The sequence below is a fragment of the Macaca thibetana genome, chromosome 1 (genome assembly GCF_024542745.1).
Source record: "Macaca thibetana thibetana isolate TM-01 chromosome 1, ASM2454274v1, whole genome shotgun sequence".
Lineage (NCBI taxonomy): Eukaryota > Metazoa > Chordata > Mammalia > Primates > Cercopithecidae > Macaca > Macaca thibetana.
Window position 1 is genome coordinate 45,539,007 of NC_065578.1, and position 24,255 is coordinate 45,563,261.

The 24,255-nt window shown below is 48.6% G+C and overlaps 2 protein-coding genes across 4 annotated transcripts in view; one reads left to right on the forward strand and one right to left on the reverse strand.

Annotated features, from left to right (window-relative positions):
• Positions 1–5,207, reverse strand: part of LRRC41 (leucine rich repeat containing 41) — a 27,645-nt gene extending 22,438 nt beyond the window's left edge. The window contains exon 1 of the mRNA XM_050801605.1: positions 4,709–5,207. Within this exon, the coding sequence (XP_050657562.1) occupies positions 4,709–4,907 (199 nt within the window). The 5' untranslated portion in view covers positions 4,908–5,207. The remainder of the gene's footprint in view (positions 1–4,708) is intronic.
• Positions 5,200–16,812, forward strand: LOC126961549 (cytochrome b-c1 complex subunit 6, mitochondrial). 3 transcript variants are annotated; one of them, XM_050802091.1, is made up of 4 exons: positions 5,201–5,405; positions 8,671–8,697; positions 9,733–9,894; positions 16,588–16,812. In XM_050802091.1, exons 1-4 carry the CDS (start codon positions 5,352–5,354, stop codon positions 16,618–16,620), a joined length of 276 nt encoding a protein of 91 aa, XP_050658048.1. In that variant the 5' UTR covers positions 5,201–5,351; the 3' UTR covers positions 16,621–16,812. The 3 variants fall into 3 exon arrangements, with proteins under 3 accessions (XP_050658063.1, XP_050658048.1, XP_050658055.1); XM_050802098.1 differs by lacking the exon at positions 5,201–5,405 and adding an exon at positions 9,475–9,622 and having other exon boundaries at positions 8,666–8,697; XM_050802106.1 differs by lacking the exon at positions 8,671–8,697 and having other exon boundaries at positions 5,200–5,405.
• Positions 16,813–24,255: the final 7,443 nt, after the last annotated feature.

The window sequence follows — 24,255 nt, forward strand, 5'->3', positions numbered from 1 at the left end:
CACTTCTGCCCAAGCAAAATGAAGCATTTTGCATTGAAAAGCACCTACTGAATATGTGTGATAAAAGGTCTTTCATAATCTGCCCTGCTAGTATCAGCTCCCTGCTTTGCCTCCTACATTTCAGCCACACTTAACTACTTTTTCGTTTACCTAACATGCTGCTTTCTGCCCCTGTACCTTTGTCATGCTGTTCTTTCCAACAGGAATGTCCTTTGTCATGCTGTTCTAATAGGAATGTCATTGCCACTTTCACTATATCAACTACTCATCTTTCAAGTATCACATGCCCTTTATTAAGTCTTTCCTGAATTCCCTTCCCATTCTTCCAGATTAACCACTACCATCCTTTGGGCTACTGCTATATCCTGAATTAGTACTTTCCTATGAAGAAGAGAAACAATTCATGTCTCTAAAGTCAATATACCTTTTTTTTTTTTTTTTTGAGACGGAGTGTCGCTTTGTCGCCCAGGCTGCAGTGGCGCGATCTCGGCTCACTGCAAGCTCCACCTCCCGGGTTCATGCTATTCTCCCGCCTCAGCCTCCTGGGTAGCTGGGACTACAGGCGCGCACCACCACGCCCGGCTGATTTTTTGTATTTTTAGTAGAGACGGGGTTTCACTGTGTTAGCCAGGATGGTCTCGATCTCCTGACCTCGTGACCCGCCTGCCTCGGCCTCCCAAAGTGCTGGGATTACAGGCGTGAGCCACTGCACCCAGCCAAAAGTCAATATATCTTAAAAACAACCTGCTCTTGCCAACTTCTCTAGTTTTAAGAGCTGTTATAGTATAGTGTCTAAAGGGTTTGGCCTCTAGAGTAGGAAAAATCTGGGTGAAATTCTAACTATTTAGTTAAATGTGAATCCTTGGACAAATTATTTAAGCCTCTTTAAGCCTTTGTTTCTTCAACTGGAAAAAAATGGAGGCCACGCACAGTGGCTCACACCTGTAATCCCAGCACTTTGGGAGTCTAAGACAAGAGGATCGCTTAAGCTCGGGAGTTCGAGGCTACAGTGAGCTATGCTTACACCACTGTACTTGAGCCCAAGTGATAGAGTGAGAACCCATCTCAAAACAAAACAAAAATTAGCAGAGTGTGATGGTGTGCACCTGTGGTCACAGCTACTTGGGAAGCTAAGGTGGGAGGATGGCTGGAGCCCAGGAGGTTGAGGCTGCAGCGAGCTGTGCTTAGACCACTGCACTCCAGCCTGGGTGACAGAGCAAGACCCTGCCTCAAAAAATAAAAAATAGGTGGGATGCAATGGCTCACACCTGTAATCCCAGCACTTTGGGAGGCCAAGGCGGGCAGATCACTTGAGGTCAGGAGTTTGATACCAGCCTGACCAACATGGTGAAACCCCGTCTCTACTGAAAATACAAAAATTAGCCAGGTGTAATGATGCATGCCTGTAATCCCAGCTACGTGGGAGGCTGAGGCACAAGAATCGCTTGAACTCAGGAGGTAGAGATTGCAGTGAGCTGAGATGGCGCCATTGCACTCCAGCCTGGGCGACAGAGCAAGACTCTGTCTCAAAAATAAAATAAAATGGAGATAACAGTAATTAACTCATGATATTGTTGGGAAGATCATGCTTATAATCTGTTTAAAATAATGCCCAGCCATAATAAGCTCACTAAATGTTGGTTGTTATTTTTATCCTGTCAGTGGCATCTCTGTCCAATCAAGAACAAGTCAAACTCACACTTGTAATCCCTGTAATCTTTGGAGGTCGAGGTGGGGGACATTGCTTAAGCCCAGGAGTTTGAGACCAGCCTGGGCAACATGGGAAACTCCCGTCTCTACCAAAAATACAGAGAAAATTAGCCGGGTGTTGTGGGGCACACCTGTGGTCCCAGCTTCTTGGGAGGCTGAGGTGGGAGAATTGCTTGAGCCCAGAAGATAGAGGTGGCAGTGAGCTGGTATCATGCCACTGCACTCCAGCCTGGGTGACAGAGTGAGACCCCATCTCAAAGAAAAAGAACAAGTCTAAGATCTTGGAGTATACCAAAACTTCCGCCCCAGGGTCTCTTTTTATTTTTATTTACAGAATAACTGAATCTTGACATCAAGAATCTAGTATAATTCTTTGTACATTGTATGTCCTCAATGTACCTGCTGAATGAAAGTGTTAATTCCCTATGCTTTTACACACGAATGTAGTCCACATCACCTTTCATCTGGTCTATTACAACAGCTTAACTGCTCTCCTTCACTTCAGTCTCTATCCAGTCCCTCTTCATCCTGCTCTTGGTGATGACATTACCCTCTTCGAAACCCTTGGAGGTCTCTCTGCTGCATTCATGATAAAGTCCAAACTCCACATCCTGGTATTCAAGGTATAGTATACCTTATTCTACTTAAGTTTCCTCATTGTACCCTTTCCTGCTGCCTCTATACCTCTGCTGCCCCAACTCCTTACACAAAGCGATGCTAGTTCACTACCTCCAGGAAGACTTTCCTGGCTGTTAGCCCACACTGAGACCTTCCTCCAAAATAGTAATGCTTAGCAGGCCTCTTCCTTGGCTATTCTCCTAAAAGGCCTCACTTGATTCAGCTTTTTCTGGTCTAGGCCCACAGGAGCTCTTCCTCCCCTGTCTCCTCTCAACCTCGCTGGGGGCTCAGCCAGTAATGGGATGGTGGTATATACAGCAGTGATGGGGGAGGGAGAAGGGGAAATGGAGATTCAGTAAACTGTCAATTGTTTTGGGGGGAAGAAGCAACAGGGGAAGAAGTTCCTCAGAGCCCCTCCAACCTGCTCTCCTCTAGTTAGCCATCCCTTCTCACAGCCACAGGAATTCTCATCCCCTCCTTTCTCCATTCTTCTTAAGCCGGGATTTTCCTGGCTTCTTTCTAGCCTGCACCTTTAATGCTGCTGCTTCCCAACCTGGGCCTCCACACCCAGTCATCTTCCTTTTTAGCCAGTCTTAGCATCCCAGAAGCTCCAGGCAGACAAGCCAGACCCTGTCTGCCTTCTTCCCCATGCCCTAGGACTTTTCTGAGCTCCCTGCTCAGCTCAGAACGGAGACTTTCCTCATGTTCGCCATGGGTGGGCCTGCCCCTTGTCTTCTCAGCCTCTGGCTGGCCTGGAGCCTCCAGTGTCCCCTCCGCACACAGGCCCAACTTCTAACAGCCTCTTCCACTACCACTATGCAGGACACTCAGGCCTCACCCTACTGGGCTCCACTCCCACAGCCAAGGCCCTCCCCGACCACCCTCCAGCTTATCCCGGAGCTGCAGCGCCCCCAAACTCCAGGGCCTTTTCCCCACACCCCCTCCTCATGGCATAACTCAAACCCCCCGCCCTGCAACCTCGAGTCCTCAAAGTCCTCACTCCTGTCCTGACCAGGGCCTTCCTCCTGCAAAGACGCCACGGCCACCCGCAAGGCCTCCTGGTGGAACCTCCCCCGCGCCGCCTCCAGGCCCGGGGCCTGTTCTCCTGCCACCCTCCCCGGCAGGCCTCGGCCGGGCCTGCCACCTCCTCGCCCAACTCCAGCCCCGGCCTCCGGACCCCACCCTCAACACCAGCAGCCTCGCAGGCCCGAGGCCTCCCCTATCCCCAGCGCGGCCAGGCCTGCTTGGCAGAGCCTCGCTTTCCCTCTTTCACTAGCCCCACGTCGCGGACCCGTTTCCTTCGTCAGTGGCCAGGCCGTGGCCGGCGGTCCCCAACCCACAGCCCCGCCTCCCAGCCCAACTGGCCGGTTCGCCGTTCATCCCGGCGCCCCAGGCCGCCCTCCACCCAGGCCCGGCCCTTTGGTCCCGGCCGCCCTCAGGCCTGAGGCCCCCGTTCACTCCCATTCAGCCCAAGGCCTCTTGGCGGCGCCGCGCCCCCTGCCACAGCAGCCCGGCAGTCCGGGATCCCCGGGCCGTCGCCCCGCTTGGGGCCTCCTTGGCCCTTCCCGCCTGTCCATCATTCGAGCCTCCCTCGCTTGTTTAAGCCGCTCTGGGCCCCCTCCACTCGCTCTCCGGCCCCTCCTCGCCGCTCGAGCCGATCCGAGTGGCCTCCGGCGCTCCCTGTCCTGCGGGTCGCTCGGTCGCTCAGTCAGTTTGGCACCCGAGACCCCGGTTGTCGGTTCGCTCCCGTCAGCCCTGGCCCGTCAGACAGGCCGCGGCGCCCCGAGCCTTTCGGCCTCTCCCCCTGCCCCATTCCCTCGCTCTCAAATCCGCTGTCCTCCCCTCCGCCCATCGGCTTGGCCTCCGGAGTCTCGACCCCTGTGGCGTGTCAGGCAGATACTGGGGGTCCCGTTCCATCGTCAGGTTCGGTGGCCCCGGGCCTGGCCTCCTGGCCTTAGGCCGGGCCTCCTAACCTCGGCCCCTGCCCCAGGGCAGCCGGGCCATCACTGCCCACCGGTTCGACATCCGAGACTCCCCTGCCCGGCCCAGCCGAGTGTCAGTTCGCGGCCCACAGCTCCGGCCCGCCAGTCCAGCCTCAGTCGCCCGGGCCCAGCCTCCTTCGCTCCAGACCGGGCCTCCTGGCCTCGCCCCCCGCGCCCCCGAGCCAGGCCGCGGTGCGGGTCAGCCTGCCCATTAGGTCTCCGTCTTTACTCTGTCCAGCCCTGTCAGTCACAAAATTCATGCTCCGATCCTACGATCTGGCTTTCAGTGCCCCAGGCTGGGCCTTGCCCCGGGCCTCCCGGCCTCGCCCCCCGCGCCCCCCGGCCGCTGGGCCGCCCCCTGCTCTTAGCCAGAGGTAGCCCCTCACCCCGCGACTTACCCCACACCCCGCTCTCCAGAACCCCCATATGGGCGCTCACCGCCCGCCCGCACAGCTCGAACAGGGCGGGGGGAGCGTTGGGGCCCGAGGCCGAGCTCTTCGCTGGCGCCGCCTCCCGGGACGTGGCCTCCATGGTCGTTGCCGCCGCTACCTCACAGAACCAGCAACTCCGGGCGCGCCAGGCCTCGGGCGCCGCCATCTTGGGGAGGTGCGCGAGCCCGAGAGTGTCGCCCGCAGACCGCCATCTTGAAAAGGTCAGCAGTTAGGACGGCTCCATAATCGATATGGGGAAGAATGTGAATTATGCTAAAGGAATTTCGAATAAATTAGCATACTTTCCAAGTCTCTTAGGAGCTACTATTTTAGATGAACTGCTAGATCAATTATACTTGGGTCTGGTGGGACTAAGGGGATGTTTCTTAGCAAAGTCTCCTCAGGTGCAAACATCAGCTACCCCTAGCCCCTGCCTGTGGCCGGTAGTACATGCCAATCTGAGCATGTGTTCGCGACCACGATGAGTATGCCGCACTTCCGGCCAGATCGCCGGATTTCCGCTAAGTGACCCTTACAAGTCCTTCTTGATCCTGAAGTGGATTAGGTGCCGCTGTTGCTGCTCTTGTTGAATCTAGAACCGTAGCCAGACATGGGACTGGAGGACGAGCGAAAGATGCTTACCGAGTCCGGAGATCCTGAGAAGGTAAGGCAAGGCGATCCACTCGACCCTCTTCTCTGTCTTGAAGCCCAAGACCTAGCCCGCCAAAACACGCACGGGGCCCTCTTAGCCCCCAGTTTACCCTCTAGGATTTGCAGGGTCGGGAGCTCTAGTTCCCTCGACCTTTCCCCAGAATTCGTCCGGTGACTTTGGACAGATAGATGACTAGTTTTTCTCTGGGCCTCGGCTTCTCCATTCTGTGAATGTAGTGAAGGTTTGAGAGCGAAAATGTTTTGTGGACTAAAGTCTTGTAAAAATATGACCTATGTTTGCAGTCAGTCAGATGTTCTGAAACCCGCGTTTCACAGGTTTGGGGAGCAAACAAACCACCTTGCCCCAGCTCAGGTTAGGAATCCCTACCATATCTATTGGGGAGGTTCGGAAGACCTGGCCTTGTGATTTCCTTTTCTTTGAGGAAGGTGTGTGTCTTTGGGGACAGTGAAGAAATGTACGATGTTATTCTGTGATGGAAGAGGGAGCTCTTTCCTAGGGAAAGAGTGCTGCTATGATAAGTATTTATTGACTGCTTGCTATTCCAAGTGCTTTACATGCACTAATTAATTTCTTTTTTCTTTTTTCTTTTTTTGAGATGGAGTCTCGCTTTGTCGCCCAGGCTGGAGTGCAGTGGCGCTATCTCGGCTCGCTGCAACCTCCGCCTCCCTGGTTCAGGCGATTCTCCTGCCTCAGCCTCCCAAGTAGCTGGGTAGCTGGGACTACAGGTGCCCAGCATCACGCCCAGCTAATTTTTGTGTTTTTAGTAGAGACGGGGGTTTCACCATGTTGGCAAGGCTGGTCTCGAGCTCCTGACCTCGTGAACCGCCCACCTCGGCCTTCCAAAGTCCTGGAATTACAGGCGTGAGCCACCGCGCCCGGCCCTAATTCATTTCATCTACACATTATTCCTATGAAGTAAGTGTTAGGTACTATTAGTGCCATTTTTACAGATGAGGAAACAAGCGTAGAGGTTAAATATCTTTTCTAAGGTCACACAGCTAACATATTGGTGCAGCCAGGAACTGCAGCCAAGCAGCGCGGTTCTAGAACCGGGACTCTTACCCATTATGCGACACAGCCGCTAGTTGTTTCTAATCTCATTTCTGCCTGTTCTCTGGTCACTTCGGGGCAGCCGTTTTGGGCTGTGGGTTCAGAATAATTGGAGACTTATTTATCCCTTAATTTTTCTCGTCTTATTATTTCTAAAAAGAAATAGAGCCTGAGGCCGGGCGCAGTGGCTCACGCCTGTAATCCCAGCACTTTGGGAGGACAGCCAAGGCAGGCGCGTTGCGTGAGTTCAGGAGTTGGACCAGCCTGGGCAACGTGGTCAAACCCCGTCTCTACAAAAAATACAAAAATTAGCCGGGCATGGTGGTGAACGCCTGTGGTCTCAACTGCTCAGGAGTTTGAGCCCAGGAAGTCCAGGCTGCAGTGAGCCGTGATTGTGTCACTGCACTCCTGTCAGGCAACCCAGGTGAGACCCTGTCTCAAAAAAAAGGAAAGAAAAGAAAGAAAGAAATGGAGCCTGCCTCAGAAAGGCAGAAAGGTCAGCAGGATCCACCGCTGCAGTAGATGAGAAAAGAAAGTAAATAAGCAGTCAGTTTTAAGCTAGGGTATTCTGGCCGGGCGCGGTGGCTCAGGCCTGTAATCCAGCACTTTGGGAGGCCAAGGCAGGCGGATCACGAGATCAGGAGATCCAGACCATCCTGGCTAACACGGTGAAACCCCATCTCTACTAAAAATACAAAAAATTAGCCGGGCGTGGTGGCGGGTGCCTGTAGTCCCAGCTACTTGGGAGGCTGAGGCAGGAGAATGGCGTGAACCAGAGAGGCAGAGCTTGCAATGAGCCGAGATTGTGCCACTGCAGCCTGGGTGACAGAGCAAGACTCTTTCTCAAAAAATAATAATAATAATAAAATAAACTAGGGTATTCTATGAGGAACCCATAATTCTTTTTTTTTTTTTTTCATAGTCTAGAAAACAATGGGTTTTCCTCCTAACTTGGTTTGGGATGTAAGGACTAAATTTAGCTATTTGTAGCAATACTGGGACAAATATTTTAGATTGTGTAGGCCTCATGTGAACATCTGGCAGCTTGAATCTGTATCAGAAGATGTCTAATTACTGTTTATTATCTCTAAACTGGGATTACTTCCTTAAGGGACTGTTGTGATTAATTAAATCATATTAGATATAAAGGTGCTTTGTAAACTGGAGAGTATTAAGCACACTTAGGTTCTTGTTAATGAAAGTGAGATGGTGTCTCTGTCTTGAAATGAACCTGGGATTCCTTTTAACCGAGTATGGTAAGGTGACAGACCTGCAGTCAACTGCCTTTGAAAGAAGAGTTTATTATTACTTAAAGTTCCCGAAAGAGGGATCTACCACACAAAAAAAATGCAGGGCTGTATGGGGAAGTGTCCGAGCTAGTCAGGAGGCAGAAGGTGTGAGGGGAAGGAAGCATGGCTCAGCACCTTGGTTTCTATGGGAAGGAATTGGTGGGCAGGGTAGGTACACTTGCTCAAATTTAGGATTGGATGGTTTGAATAATTTCGTTGGGCTCTGGCTTATAGGGCTGGTTCCTAGTTGTCCTATATTTGTCCCTGGGGTGATTTAGAGAAGGGGAAACAGGAGCTTAGTATATGAAACTTAGATAAAGGAGGCAGGGCCAGGCCGAGTGGCTAATGCCTATAATCCCACCACTTTGGGAGGCCGAGGTAGGAGGATTGATTGAGCCCAAGAGTTTGAGAGCAGCCTAGGCAACATAATGAGACCCTGTTTCTACTAAAAAAAAATGTTTAAGTTAGCCGGGCATGTGGTGTGTGCTGATAGTCCTAACTACTTAGAAGGCTGAGGCAGGAGGATCACTTGAGCCCAGGAGTTTGTGGCTGCAGTGAGCTATGATGGCGTCACTGCGCTACAGCCTGGGTGACAGAGCAAGACCCTGTCTCTTAAACAAAACAAAACAAAAGATAAAGGAGGCAGTTGGCTACAAGCGCTTTGGATAGTTAGGTTGCATATGAAAGGTATGCTCGCAGGCAAGTTTGCTGTCTAAAAATTAGCTAGCCCTGGAAGAGCAGGATTAGCTCCAGGATTAGCAAGGCCTCTAAAATGTAAAAACATCATAGAACACAGAAAACAAAATAACATCATTAATAGCAGTGTCAATGTCTGTCTTCAGTAATTACATCAGTATGATCAGGAATAAATATGTCATAAAATTGCTGCTAACATTAATTTTGTTTTCCTTTTGTAGGAGGAAGAGGAAGAGGAGGAATTAGTGGTAAGAACTGTCTCAGGTTTGGAAACATCTCAGTAAAAGCAGGGTTTGAGCCTCATGAAACTCTAAGGGCATTTTAAGGAGTCTTTACTTGATACCTTGTAGATAATGGGGGTGGAATAAGCTTTGATACTTCCCGTGCATTGGAGTGTTTGGGGTGTGAGCCTTGGAAGCTAAGTCTGTTCTGGCTTCTTCAGTTGTGGTCAGGGAGCAGACGGCATCTTGAGGGCCTGGCACTCAATCATCTGCTATTTGTGGTTTAATAAAGAACTTTGGGCCAGGCATCGTGGCTCATGCCTGTAATCCCAGCACTTTGGGAGGCCGAGGCAGGCGGATTGCCTGAGGTCGGGAGTTCAAGACCAAACCTGAACAATGTGGAGAAACCCCGTCTCTACTAAAAATACAAAATTAGCTGGGCGTGGTGGCACATGCCTGTAATCCCAGCTACTTGAGAGGCTGAGGCAGGAGAATTGCTTGAACCCAGGAGGCGAAGGTTGCGGTGAGCCGAGATCGTGCCATTGCACTCCAGCCTGGGCAACAAAAGCGAAATTCCATCTTAAAAAAAAAAAAAGAACTCTGAGGGAACCTTTGTTAGATAGTCCTTCTCTATGTTAGCATTGCCTTTCTAGCTGGGCAGCTGGGGTGCATAGGCCTGGTTCTCAGACAAGGGGATTTGATATTTCAGATGTGACATATTCCAAAATGCCGTGTTAACAAGTAAGGCCTCCTATAGATCTATTTCAAGTTTGGCCAGGTTTCCTTTACCACCTTGTTTTTCAGATAGGACTGAGGCTTTCAGTGCATACTGGCAACCTTGGAAGGCAGGAATGTGAAACTTTTCCCTACTACTTAGCATCAGAATTGAATGGGAGACCGCATTCTGCCATTTCTGGCGGCAGTGTGGCTCTGCCAGCTGGCCTTCTGCACGGTAATTCAGAGGCAGCACCTTGGTTTGGTGGTTGTGTTAATCAAAGCATATGTGTTTGGTGGGTCTCCGCTAAAAATCCCCATTTTGTTGTTTTTCTATTTCTACATCAGGATCCCCTAACAACAGTGAGAGAGCAATGCGAGCAGTTGGAGAAATGTGTAAAGGCCCGGGAGCGGCTAGAGCTCTGTGATGAGCGTGTATCCTCTCGATCACGTACAGAAGAGGATTGCACGGAGGAGCTCTTAGACTTCTTGCATGCAAGGGACCATTGCGTAAGTCCGTCTGAAGTCAGGAAGGGGAAAGGTTGCAATGGTCAGGGAAAACTTGGTGCTGACAATCTTTCCATGCTAGGGCAAGGCCCATCAGTGAGTATTTACTCTGGGCCCAATATATGTGATGTACAGTGCTGAGCATTTTATGTAAATAACCTATTTTATTTTTTTGAGACAGGGTCTCACTATGTTGCCCAGGCTGAAGTACAGTGGCATGATCATAACTCAGTGCCAACCTTGAACTCCTGGGCCTAAGTCATCCTGCCTTGGCCTCCCAAGTAGCTGGGACTACAGGTGCATGCCATCATGAGAGGCTAATTTTTTGTTTTTTAATTTTTTCTAGTGATGGGGCCTTGTTATGTTGCCCAGGCTGGTCTCAAACTCCTGGGCTCAAGTAATCCTCCCATTTTGGCCCTCCAAAGTGCTGGGATTATAGGCATGAGCCATTGTGCCTGGCCTGTAAATAATCTTGCCTAATCCTTACTACTTCCACTGGAGATAGGTATCATTATCCCATTTCACAGATAGAAACTGAGGCTCAGAGAAAAAAAATAAACATCCCAACATGCACTGCTAAACAGTGGGGAAGCTGGATTTTGTACTCTTCAATAACAGACTGTTCTTTAAAAATAATTTGTATTGGCCAGGCACAGTGGCTTACCCCTGTAATCCCAGCACTTTGGGAGGCCGAGGCGGGTGGATCACGAAGTCAGGAGATCGAGACCATCCTGTGAATGGTGAAACCCCGTCTCTACTTAAAATACAAAAAATTGGCCGGGCGCGGTGGCTCAAGCCTGTAATCCCAGCACTTTGGGAGGCCGAGACGGGCGGATCACAAGGTCAGGAGATCGAGACCATCCTGGCTAACACAGTGAAACCCCGTCTCTACTAAAAAACACACACAAAAAAAACTAGCCGGGCGAGGTGGCGGGCGCCTGTAGTCCCAGCTACTCGGGAGGCTGAGGCAGGAGAATGGCGGGAACCCGGGAGGCGGAGCTTGCAGTGAGCTGAGATCCGGCCACTGCACTCCAGCCTGGGCGACAGAGCGAGACTCCGTCTCAAAAAAAAAAAAAAAAAAAAAAAAATTAGCCAGGCGTGGTGGCAGGCGCCTGTAGTCCCAGCTACTTGGGAGGCTGAGGTGGGAGAATGGCGTGAACCTGGGAGGTGGAGCTTGCAGTGAGCCGAGGTTGTACCAAAAAATAATAATAATAATTTGTATTCTCAAATGTGTCTAATATATAGTAGTTGGTCCAAAAGGTTGCCTTTTTTTTTTTTTTTTTTTTTTTGGAGGCGCAGTCTGGCTCTGCTGCCCAGGCTGGAGTGCAGTGGCACGACCTCGGCTCACTGCAAGCTCCACCTCCTGGGTTCACACCATTCTGTTGCCTTAGCCTCCCAAGTAGCTGCGACCACAGGTGCCCGCCACCATGCCCAGCTAATTTTTTTTTTTTTTTTGTATTTTTAGTAGAGACGGGGTTTCACAGCGTTAGCCAGGATGGTCTCAATCTCCCGATCCCATGATCCACAGCACCCAGCCTTTCTTTTTTTTTTTTTTTTTTGAGATAAGGTCTTGCTCTGTCACCCAGGCTGGAGTGCAGTGGCATGATCATAGCTCAATACAGCCACTACCTCCTGGTTCAAGCAATTATTCTGCCTTAGCCCCCGAGTTGCCAGGACTATAGGCACATGCTACCATGCCTTGGTAATTTTTTTTTTTTTTTTTTAATTTGAGACTGATTCTCACTTTGTCGCCCAGGCTGGAGTGCAGTGGTGCAGTCTCAGCTGACTGCAACCTCTACCTCCCAGGTTCAAGTGATTCTCCTGCTTCAGCCTCACGAGTAACTGGGATTAAAGATGCACGCCACCACACCCAGCTAATTTTTTGTTTGTTTGTTTGTCTGTATTTTTAGTAGAGACAGGGTTTCACCATGTTGGCCAGGCTGGTCTCGAACTCCTGACCCCCAGTGATCCACCTGCCTCAGCCTCCCAAAGTGCTGAGATTACAGGCGTGAGCCACTGCACCTGGCCCATGCCTGGGTAATTTTTGTACTTTTTGTAGCGATGGAGTTTTGCTGTATTGCCCAGGTTGGTCTAGAACTCCTGGGTTCACATGTGCCACTCATCTCAGCTTCCCAAAGTGTTGGGATTACAGGTGTGAGATACCACACCTGGCCTCAAGGGGTTGTTTTTTAAAAGTACACTTATCAGGCAGGGCATGGTGGCTGACGCTTATGATCCTAGCACTTTTGGAAGGCCAAGGCAGGAGGATCCCTTGACCCCAGGAGTTCAAGACTAGCCTGGGCAACATAGGGGAATCCTGTCTCTATTTTTAAAAAATCAAAAGTAATAAAAGTAAACTTCTGCTTGACTCTTACATATAACACAGTAAGGTATTTTACATAAATTATACGTAAGCAAAGTTTGATGTGGTTGCTTCTATTAAAACTAATTGGATGGCCCATAAACATATGAAAAGATATTCAACATCATTAGCCATCAGGGATACTACCATAACACTTTATACCCACTGCCCACTAGGATGGCTATAATAAAAAAGATAACGAGTGTTGAAGAGGATGTGGAAAAGTTGGAAACCTCATATGCTGTCAGTAAAGGTGTAAATTGGTACAGCCACTGTGGAAAACATCTGGCACTTCTTCAAAAGGCTAAGCATACAGTTAATGTATGACACAGCAATTCCACTCGAAGATATATACCCAAGAGAAATGAAAACATATGTTCACATAAACACCTGTCACAAATGTTCATAGAAGCATTGTTTATACGACCCAAAAAGTGGAAACACCATAAATGTCCGTCAGCTAGGCCGGGCACAGTGGCTCATACCTGTAATCCCAGAACTTTGGGAGCTCAAGGCAGGTGGATCACCTGAGCCCAGGAGTTTGAGACCAGCCTGGGCAACATGGTAAAACCCTGTCTCTACAAAAAATATATATATAAAAAGATAACCGGGCATGCTGGCTCACACCTGTAGTCCTAGCGACTTGGGAGGCTGAGGTGGGAGGATCACCTGAGCCTGGGGAAGTCAAGGCTTCAGTGAGCCATGATCACGCCACTGCATTCCAGCCTGGGTGACAGAATGAGACCCTGTCTCAAAAAAAAAAAAATCAAGTTCTTTTCTCAAAAAATTAAACATAGAATTATGTACTATATGATCTAGCAATTTCACTTCTAGGTATATACCCAGTAGTATTGAGAGTAGGCTTAAACAGATATTTCCATATTCATATTCACAATAGCCAAAAGGTAGAAACAACCCAAGTGTCCCTCCATGGATGAAAAGGTTTTTTAAAAATGTGCTCTGTATATACAATGGGATATTATGCAACCTTAAAATAGAAGGGGGCCTGGCGCGGTGGCTCATGCTTGTAATCCCAACACCTTGGGAGCCCGAGGCGGGCAGATCATGAGGTCAGGAGATCAAGACCATCCTGGCTAACACGGTAAAACCCTGTCTCTACTAAAAATACAAAAAATTTAGCCAGGCGTAGTGGCAGATGCCTGTAGTCCTAGCTACTTGGGAGGCTGAGGTAGGAGAATGGTGTGAACCCGGGAGGCAGAGCTTGCATTGAGCCGAGATCGTGCCACTGCACTCCAGCCTAGGTGACAAAGCGAGACTCTGTCTCAAAAAAAAAAGAAGGGGCTGGGCACAGCAGCTCACGCCTGTAATCCCAGCACTTTGGGAGGCCGAGGCAGGTGGATCACCTGCTGTCAGGAGTTCAAGACCAGCCTGGATAACATGGCGAAATCCTGTCTCTACTAAAAAATATAAAAATTAGCTGGGTGTGGTGGTGGGCACCTGTAATCCCAGCTGCTCAGGAGGCTGAGGCAGGAGAATTGCTTGAACCTAGGAGGCGGAGGTTGTAGTGAGCTGAGATCGCGCCATTACACTCCAGCCTGGGTGACAGAGCAAAACTCTGTCTCAAAAAAAAAAAAAAAAAAACAAAAAAAAAAAAACAAAACTGGGGTAGGATTTCTTGATTCCTAGATTTTCACCAAAATTTAGGTTTGTTAAGAATTTAAGGTAATATGCAATTCTGTATATAAAATATGCCAAAAGATGGTACTCTTATTAAATTTTTTCTTTTGGCCAATTTGGGTGTTATTTAAAGAGAAATTTAAAATAAGAAACCGGGCCAGGTGCAATGGTTCACACATGTAATCCCAGTACTTTGGGAGGCCAAGGCGGAGGATCAGTTGAGCACAGGACTTTGAGACCAGTCTGGGCAACATAGGGAGGGCCCATCTCTTAAAAAAAAAAAAAAAATGAGCAGGGCGTGGTGGCACACGTCTGTGGACCCAGTTACTCATGAGGCTGAGGTGAGAGGATTGCTTGAGCCTGGGAGGTTGAGGCTGCAGTGAGCTATGATTGTATCACTATACTCCAGTTTGGGCAACAAACCTTGTCTCAAAAAAGAAAAAAGAAACCAGTAAGTACGGGAAAGAGATATAAAGAAAGACATAGGCCGGGCACAGTGACTCTCATCTTTAATCCCAACACTTTGGGAGGCCAAGACAGTAGATCACCTGAGGTCAGGAGTTCAAGACCAGCCTGACCAATATGATGAAACCTCGTCTCTACTAAAAATACAAAAATTAGCCAGGCGTGGTGGCACGTGCCTGTAATCCCAGCTACTCGGGAGGCTGAAACAGGAGAATTGCTTGAACCCAGAAGGCGGAGGCTGCAGTGAGCCAAAGTTGCGCCATTGCACACCACCCTGGGCAACAAGAGCAAAACGCAAAAAAAAGTCTCAAAAAAAAAAGAAAGGAAACTCTGACACATGCTGCAACATTGATGAACCTTGGAGACATTATACTAAGAGTCAGGGAGGACAAACATTGTATCGTTCCACTTCTGTGAGGTACCTAGAATAGTAGTCACATTCATAGAGACAGAAAGTAGAATGGTAGTAATCAGGAGCTGAGGGGAGAAAGGAAGTGGAGAGTTACTGTTTAATGGATATAGTTTTGATTTAGTAAGATGAAAAAGTTCCCAAGATTGGAAGTTCTAGAGATTGTAGGAGACTGTATGGTTGTAGAAAAATGGGAATGCACTTAACTGCCACAGAAATGTACAGTTAAAAATGATTAAAGTGGGGCCGTGTACAGTGGCTCACACCTGCAATCCCCACACTTTGGGAGGCCAAGGCAGGCACATCACTTGAGGTCAGGAGTTTGAGACCACCTGGGACAACATGGTGAAACCTTGTGTCTACTAAAAATACAGAAATTTAGCTGAGTGGTGGCACACGCCTGTAATGCCAGCTACTCAGGAGTCTGAGGCAGGAGAATCGCTTGAACCTGGGAGGCAGAGGTTGCAGTGAGCCAAGATTGTACCACTGCACTCCAGCCTGGGGGACAGAGCAAGACTCTGCCTCAAAAAAAAAAAAAAAAAAAAGATTAAAGTAGAAAAAGGAAAAAATTACTAAAGTGGTAAATTTTATGTTATGTGTATTTTACCACAATTTTTAACGAAAGAAATTAAGTACTGAACATGCTACAATATGGATAAACTTTGCAAACATGCTAAATGCTAAGGGAAAAAAGCCAGTCACAAAGTGAAAAATATCATATGATACGATTTATATGAAATGTTCAAAATAAGCAAGTCATGATCTGTTCCCTTAATTAATATCCCCTCCTATTGATTTTCCCCCTCCCACTGTGTGGTTATTCTAAAAACATTTACATATATTTATGAGCCAAGCACTGGTTTAGGATCTGGGAGTAAGATAGACATAGTTCCTTCATTCACTGAGTTTATGAGCCAGCATAGGAAACAGAAGTAGAACAAGTGCTAAACTTTGGTAAGTCTCAGGTATAACTTTCTCAGGGTACTATTAACTGAACCCCTCCACCCCGCCCCGCCTCCCATTTATTTTCCTCCTAGCATTTCCCATTATCAGAGGTTACCTTATTTATGTGTTCATTTTAACTCATTACCCTGTAAGTTTCTTAAGTGGCCGGGCGCGGTGGCTCAAGCCTGTAATCCCAGCACTTTGGGAGGCCGAGTCGGGCGGATCACAAGGTCAGGAGATCGAGACCATCCTGGCTAACATGGCGAAACCCCGTCTCTACTAAAAACACAAAAAATTAGCCGGGCAAGGTGGCGGCGCCTGTGGTCCCAGCTACTCGGGAGGCTGAGGCAGGAGAATGGCGGGAACCCGGGAGGCGGAGCTTGCAGTGAGCTGAGATCTGGCCACTGCACTCCAGCCTGGGCGACAGAGCGAGACTCCGTCTCCAAAAAAAAAAAAAAAAAAAAAAAAAAAGTTTCTTAAGTGACAGATGTGTCTTGTTACAGTTATAACTCACTCAGCACTTAGAACACTACCTGGCATATAGAAGATGTCCTGTGAATATGTGTTGAATTAATATGTAATGTTAATATCACTGATGAGGAGGTACAGGTTTCTGTGGAAAAATAGGGACAGATTTGTGTGTGGATAGGGGCTTATTGAGAGAAGGCTTGCAGGAAATGACATGTATAAGATCTAAATTCTAAAGGAAGAATAAAAGATGAAACAAGTAGGGCGTTCACTAGGACTCAAGTGCTGCGTGCATATGTGAGAAGGGGAGTTGTGAGAAGAGAGGCAGTAGTTTCAGGTCTTGAAGGACCTTGTAAGCCATGACATTAAAGCTGCCAATTGATTACCTCCTTTTCTTTCCCCTATCTAGGTGGCCCACAAACTCTTTAACAACTTGAAATAAATGTGTGGACTTATTCACCCCAGCCTTCATCTTCTGGGCATCAGAATATTTCCTTATGGTTTTGGATATACCATTTGTTTCTTATTTGTGTAACTGTAAGTTCACATGAACCTCATGGATTTTGGCTTAGGCTGGTAGCTTCTATGTAATTCGCAGTGATTCCATCTTAATAAAAGTTCTGTGATCTGCAAACCTGCCCCCTGTCCTTTTTTTATAAATTGAGATTTTTTTTTTTTAATTTGAAATTTTCTTTTATTTTTGAGGAGGTGGGGAGCAGCAAGGGGGACAGGGTCTTACTTTGTTGGCCAGGCTGGAATGCAGTGGTGCGAATAGCTCATTGCAGCCTCCACCTCCTGGGCTCAAGTGATCCTCCCACCTCGGCCATCAAGTAGCTAGGACTATAGCATGCATCACCACTCCCAGCTAATTTAAAAAATATTTTGTAGGCCGGGCGCGGTGGCTCAAGCCTGTAATCCCAGCACTTTGGGAGGCCGAGACGGGCGGATCACGAGGTCAGGAGATCGAGACCATCCTGGCTAACCCGGTGAAACCCCGTCTCTACTAAAAAAATACAAAAAACTAGCCGGGCGAGGTGGCGGGCGCCTGTAGTCCCAGCTACTCGGGAGGCTGAGGCAGGAGAATGGCGTAAACCCGGGAGGCGGAGCTTGCAGTGAGCTGAGATCCGGCCACTGCACTCCAGCCTGGGCGACAGAGCAAGACTCTGTCTCAAAAAAATATATATATATATATTTTTTGTAGAGGCTGGGCGCGGTGGCTCACGCCTGTAATCCCAGCACTTTGGGAGGCTGAGGCGGGCGTATCATGAGATCAGGAGATCAAGACCATCCTGGCTAACATGGTGAAACCCCGTCTCTACTAAAAATACAAAAAATTAGCTGGGCGTGGTGGCAGTCGCCTGTGGTCCCAGCTACTCAGGAGGCTGAGGCAGGAGAGTGGCGTGAACCCAGGAGGCGGAGCTTGCAGTGAGTGGAGACTGCGCCACTGCACTCCAGCCTGGGCAACAGAGCAAGACTCTGTCCCCCCAAAAAAAATATTTTGTAGAGATGGCATCTCACTATGTCCAGGCTGGTCTTGAACTCGCCTTAAGCAATCCTCCTGCCTGAGCCTCCCAAAGTACTGGGGTTATAGGCATGAGCCACCACACGTGGACCACAATTTTTAAACACATTAGATGTACCCATCACCTATCAAGTATGTATGTCTTGATGAGGGCTGTGCCTGGCACAGTGGCTTATACCTGTAATCCCAACACTTTCAGAGGCTGAGGCAAGAGGATCTCTTGAAGCCAGGAGTTCAAGACCAGCCTAGGCAACATAGTGAGATCCTGTCTCTACAAAAATAAGTAGCTGGGTGTGATGGTGTTCTCCTGTAGTCCTAGCTACTTGGGAGGCTAAGATAGAAGGATTTCTTAAGCCCAAAGTTCAGGGGTTACATTGAGCTATGATCACTGGGTCTGGGACACATAGTTGAGACCCTGTATTTTTTAAAAAGAGAAAAAGCCAGGTGAGATGGCTCACAGCTGTAATCCTAGCACTTTGGGAGGCTGAGGTGGGAGGATTACTTGAGGCTGTGAGTTCTTGAGACCAGCCTGGGCAACATAGTGAGACTCTGCCTCTACAAAAAAAAAAAATTATGTAAGAAACTTGGCCAGGTATGGTGGCTCATGCCTGTAATCCTAGCACTTTGGGAGGCCAAGGCGGGCAGATTGCCTGAGCTCAGGAGTTCGAGACCAGCCTGGGCAACACGGTGAAACCCCGTTTCTGCTAAAATACAAAAAAAGCCAGGTGTGGTGGCGTGCGTCTGTAGTCCCAGCTACTCGGGAGGCTGAGGCAGGAGAATTGCCTGAACCCGGGAGGTGGAGGTTGCAGTGAGCCGAGACCCCGCCACTGCACTCCAGCCTGGGCGACAGAGTGAGACTCCATCAATAAAAAAAAAAAAAAAAACTTTTCGCTTTGGGAGGCTGAGGCGAGGGGATCGCGAGGTCAGGAGATCGAGACCATCCTGGCTAACACGATGAAACCGTGTCTCTACTAAAAATACAAAAAAATTAGCTGGGCATGGTGGCAGGCTGAGAATGGCGTGAACCCAGGAGGCGGAGCTTGCAGTGAGCCGAGATTGCGTCACGGCACTCCAGCCTGGGCAACAGAGTGAGACTCCATCTCAAAAAAAAAAAAAAGAAAAAAAGCCAGGCGAGGTGGTTCACAACCTGTAATCCCAGCACTTTGGGAGGCCGAGGCGAGGCAGGTGGATCACGTGAGGTCAGGAGTTTGAGACCAGCCTGGCCAACATGGCAAAACTTCTCTAAAATTCGGTGGGCTTGGTAGTGGGTGCCTGTATCCCAGCTACTCGGGAGGCTGAGGCATGAGAATGGCTTGAATCAGGGAGATGGAGGTTGCAGAAAGCTGAGATTGTGCTATTGCACTCCAGTCTGGGTGACAGAAGGAGACTCCATCTCAAAAAAATAAAAATTAAAAAAATAAAAAGAAATTTATTTTTTAAAAGACGGGCTTGGCCGGGCGCCATGACTCACGCCTATAATTCCAGCACTTTGGGAGGCTGAGGCGGGTGGATCACCTGAGGTTAGGAGTTTGAGATCAGCCTGGCTAACATGGTGAAACCCCGTCTCTACTAAAAATACAAAAAAACTAGCCAGGCGTAGTGGCGGGCACCTGTAATCCCAGCTACTCAGGAGGCTGAGGCAGGAGAATAGCTTGAATCAGGGAGTTGGAGGTTGAATCATCTAAGCTTTCTGCTAGGCTTCTTCAGTGTACTTTTCCTTTTATAATTAACAAGTATCCCCTTCTTCACCAATCGTTCAACTAATTCACTTATTTATATTTGTATGAAATAATGTATTCCTTTTATTCAAAGGGGTATAATCCAGTACTATCATCATATATTTTGATGCTCAAATTATTCCAGATTTGGCTAGTGGTTTTTGTGTACTTTTGACATGCCCTATCATTCTTTGAGCACTTCCTTTTGTTTGCTTTTAGCTACACCTGTTGAAATGGGGACACACTTCTTTCTTTATGGAATGAAATGTTCCAGACTTAACTTGTACTTTCCCTGTCTCAGCCCTGGAATCACCTCTTCCTCCACGGAACCCTGGTTCCTTTAACTAGGGAATGAAGATCTTTTCATGGGCAGAGCTAGGGAATATATGAATTCCTTACATATACACATACTGGCATCTATGTCTACTTATTTACTAAATTTGTATTTATTTAGTGCATACCAATACCTAAACACTACAGGGTTTGTTCTGGTTTTTACCCTTTCTTTTTTTTTTTTTTTTTTTTGAGACGGATTCTTGCTTTGTTGCCCAGGCTGGAGTGCAGTGGTGCTGTCTCAGCTTACTGCAACCTCTGCCTCCTGGATTCATGTGATTCTCCTGCCACGGCCTCCCAAGTAGCTGGGACTACAGGCACATGCCACCATGCCAGGCTGGTTTTTTTTTTGTATATTTAGTTTTGCCATGTTGGCCAGGCTGGTTTTGAACTCCTGGCCTTAGGTGATCTGCCCACCTCTGCCTCCCAAAGAGCTGGGATTGCAGGCGTGAGCCACTGCGCCCAGCCAAACCTTTTCCATATTTGTAACTCTATTCTCTGATTGCTAGCTCCCATAATCTGCAATATATTTACCTATTGGATTAATCCTCCCTATATGTAACCAATCTCCCATTGCCAGTACCACCTTTCCAGGTGCCCTATTCTCATCTTGCTTAGACTCCAATACCCTTCCACCACAACCCTACACACTCCAATTCTTTTTGAGACAGAGTCTTGTTCTGTCACCCAGGCTGGAGTGCAGTGGCACAATCTCAGCTCACTGCAGCCTCTGCCTCCCAGGTTCAAGCGATTCTCCTGCCTCAGCCTCCTGAGTAGCTAGGGCTACAGGCTGGCTAATTTTTGTTTGTTTGTTTATTTATTTATTTATTTAGAGATGGAGTCTCACTCACTGTCACCCAGGCTGGAGTGCGATGGCACAATCTTGGCTCACTGCAGCCTCTGTCTGCCAGGTTCAAGTGATTCTCCTGCTTCAGCCTCCTGAGTAGATGGGGTTACAGGCATGTACCACTGCACCTGGCTAATTTTTGTATTTTTAGTAGAGACAGGGTTTCACCATGTTGGCCCGGCTGGTCTTGAGCTCTTGGCCTCAAGTGATCCATCTGCCTTGGCCTCCCAAAATGCTGGGATTACAGGTGTGAGCCACCATGCCCAGTGCTAATTATTGTATTTTTAGTAGAGATGGGGATACATCATGTTGGCCAGGCTGGTCTCAAACTCCTGACCTTAAGTGATCGACCTGCCTTGGCCTCCCAAAGTGCTGGGATTACAGCAGTGAACCACCACACCTGGCCCTCATTCCCTTTTTAAAAAATTAGCCGGGCATGGTGGCATGTACCTGTAAGTCCTAGCTACTGGGAAGCTGAGGCAGGAGGATCTCTTTAGCCCAGTTTGAGGCTGCAGTGAGCTATGATGGTGCCACTACACTCCAACTTAGGCAGTAGAGCGAGACCGTTTTTTTTGTTTTTGTTTTTGTTTTTGTTTTTTAGTGCATACCAATACCTAAACACCACAGCATTTGTTCTGGTTTTTACCTTTTCTTTTTTTGTTGTTTGAGACGGAGTCTCACTCTTGTCACCCAGGCTAGAGTGCAGTGGTGCGATCTCGGCTCACTGCAACCTCCACCTCCCAGGTTCAAGCTATTCTCCTGCCTCAGCCTCCTGAGTAGCTGGGATTACAGGTGCCCGCCACTACGCCTGGCTAGTTTTTTTGTATTTTTAGTAGAGACGGGGTTTCACCATGTTAGCCAGGCTGATCTCAAACTCCTAACCTCAGGTGATCCACCCGCCTCAGCCTCCCAAAGTGCTGGAATTATAGGCGTGAGTCATGGCGCCCGGCCAAGCCCGTCTTTTAAAAAATAAATTTCTTTTTATTTTTTTAATTTTTATTTTTTTGAGATGGAGTCTCCTTCTGTCACCCAGACTGGAGTGCAATAGCACAATCTCAGCTTTCTGCAACCTCCATCTCCCTGATTCAAGCCATTCTCATGCCTCAGCCTCCCGAGTAGCTGGGATACAGGCACCCACTACCAAGCCCACCGAATTTTAGAGAAGTTTTGCCATGTTGGCCAGGCTGGTCTCAAACTCCTGACCTCACGTGATCCACCTGCCTCGCCTCGGCCTCCCAAAGTGCTGGGATTACAGGTTGTGAACCACCTCGCCTGGCTTTTTTTCTTTTTTTTTTTTTGAGATGGAGTCTCACTCTGTTGCCCAGGCTGGAGTGCCGTGACGCAATCTCGGCTCACTGCAAGCTCCGCCTCCTGGGTTCACGCCATTCTCAGCCTGCCACCATGCCCAGCTAATTTTTTTGTATTTTTAGTAGAGACACGGTTTCATCGTGTTAGCCAGGATGGTCTCGATCTCCTGACCTCGCGATCCCCTCGCCTCGGCCTCCCAAAGCGAAAAGTTTTTTTTTTTTTTTATTGATGGAGTCTCACTCTGTCGCCCAGGCTGGAGTGCAGTGGCGGGGTCTCGGCTCACTGCAACCTCCACCTCCCGGGTTCAGGCAATTCTCCTGCCTCAGCCTCCCGAGTAGCTGGGACTACAGACGCACGCCACCACACCTGGCTTTTTTTGTATTTTAGCAGAAACGGGGTTTCACCGTGTTGCCCAGGCTGGTCTCGAACTCCTGAGCTCAGGCAATCTGCCCGCCTTGGCCACCCAAAGTGCTAGGATTACAGGCATGAGCCACCATACCTGGCCAAGTTTCTTACATAATTTTTTTTTTTGTAGAGGCAGAGTCTCACTATGTTGCCCAGGCTGGTCTCAAGAACTCACAGCCTCAAGTAATCCTCCCACCTCAGCCTCCCAAAGTGCTAGGATTACAGCTGTGAGCCATCTCACCTGGCTTTTTCTCTTTTTAAAAAATACAGGGTCTCAACTATGTGTCCCAGACCCAGTGATCATAGCTCAATGTAACCCCTGAACTTTGGGCTTAAGAAATCCTTCTATCTTAGCCTCCCAAGTAGCTAGGACTACAGGAGAACACCATCACACCCAGCTACTTATTTTTGTAGAGACAGGATCTCACTATGTTGCCTAGGCTGGTCTTGAACTCCTGGCTTCAAGAGATCCTCTTGCCTCAGCCTCTGAAAGTGTTGGGATTACAGGTATAAGCCACTGTGCCAGGCACAGCCCTCATCAAGACATACATACTTGATAGGTGATGGGTACATCTAATGTGTTTAAAAATTGTGGTCCACGTGTGGTGGCTCATGCCTATAACCCCAGTACTTTGGGAGGCTCAGGCAGGAGGATTGCTTAAGGCGAGTTCAAGACCAGCCTGGACATAGTGAGATGCCATCTCTACAAAATATTTTTTTTGGGGGGACAGAGTCTTGCTCTGTTGCCCAGGCTGGAGTGCAGTGGCGCAGTCTCCACTCACTGCAAGCTCCGCCTCCTGGGTTCACGCCACTCTCCTGCCTCAGCCTCCTGAGTAGCTGGGACCACAGGCGACTGCCACCACGCCCAGCTAATTTTTTGTATTTTTAGTAGAGACGGGGTTTCACCATGTTAGCCAGGATGGTCTTGATCTCCTGATCTCATGATACGCCCGCCTCAGCCTCCCAAAGTGCTGGGATTACAGGCGTGAGCCACCGCGCCCAGCCTCTACAAAAAATATATATATATATATTTTTTTGAGACAGAGTCTTGCTCTGTCGCCCAGGCTGGAGTGCAGTGGCCGGATCTCAGCTCACTGCAAGCTCCGCCTCCCGGGTTTACGCCATTCTCCTGCCTCAGCCTCCCGAGTAGCTGGGACTACAGGCGCCCGCCACCTCGCCCGGCTAGTTTTTTGTATTTTTTTAGTAGAGACGGGGTTTCACCGGGTTAGCCAGGATGGTCTCGATCTCCTGACCTCGTGATCCGCCCGTCTCGGCCTCCCAAAGTGCTGGGATTACAGGCTTGAGCCACCGCGCCCGGCCTACAAAATATTTTTTAAATTAGCTGGGAGTGGTGATGCATGCTATAGTCCTAGCTACTTGATGGCCGAGGTGGGAGGATCACTTGAGCCCAGGAGGTGGAGGCTGCAATGAGCTATTCGCACCACTGCATTCCAGCCTGGCCAACAAAGTAAGACCCTGTCCCCCTTGCTGCTCCCCACCTCCTCAAAAATAAAAGAAAATTTCAAATTAAAAAAAAAAAAAAAATCTCAATTTATAAAAAAAGGACAGGGGGCAGGTTTGCAGATCACAGAACTTTTATTAAGATGGAATCACTGCGAATTACATAGAAGCTACCAGCCTAAGCCAAAATCCATGAGGTTCATGTGAACTTACAGTTACACAAATAAGAAACAAATGGTATATCCAAAACCATAAGGAAATATTCTGATGCCCAGAAGATGAAGGCTGGGGTGAATAAGTCCACACATTTATTTCAAGTTGTTAAAGAGTTTGTGGGCCACCTAGATAGGGGAAAGAAAAGGAGGTAATCAATTGGCAGCTTTAATGTCATGGCTTACAAGGTCCTTCAAGACCTGAAACTACTGCCTCTCTTCTCACAACTCCCCTTCTCACATATGCACGCAGCACTTGAGTCCTAGTGAA

Excerpts from the sequence above, each read along its gene's own strand:
- LOC126961549 (XM_050802091.1), top strand. The coding sequence starts at position 5,352 with ATGGGACTGGAGGACGAGCGAAAGATGCTTACCGAGTCCGGAGATCCT. Across the intron at positions 8,698-9,732 it reads AGGAAGAGGAGGAATTAGTG|GATCCCCTAACAACAGTGAG; the intron begins GTAAGAACTGTC and ends TTTCTACATCAG. Across the intron at positions 9,895-16,587 it reads TGCATGCAAGGGACCATTGC|GTGGCCCACAAACTCTTTAA; the intron begins GTAAGTCCGTCT and ends TCCCCTATCTAG.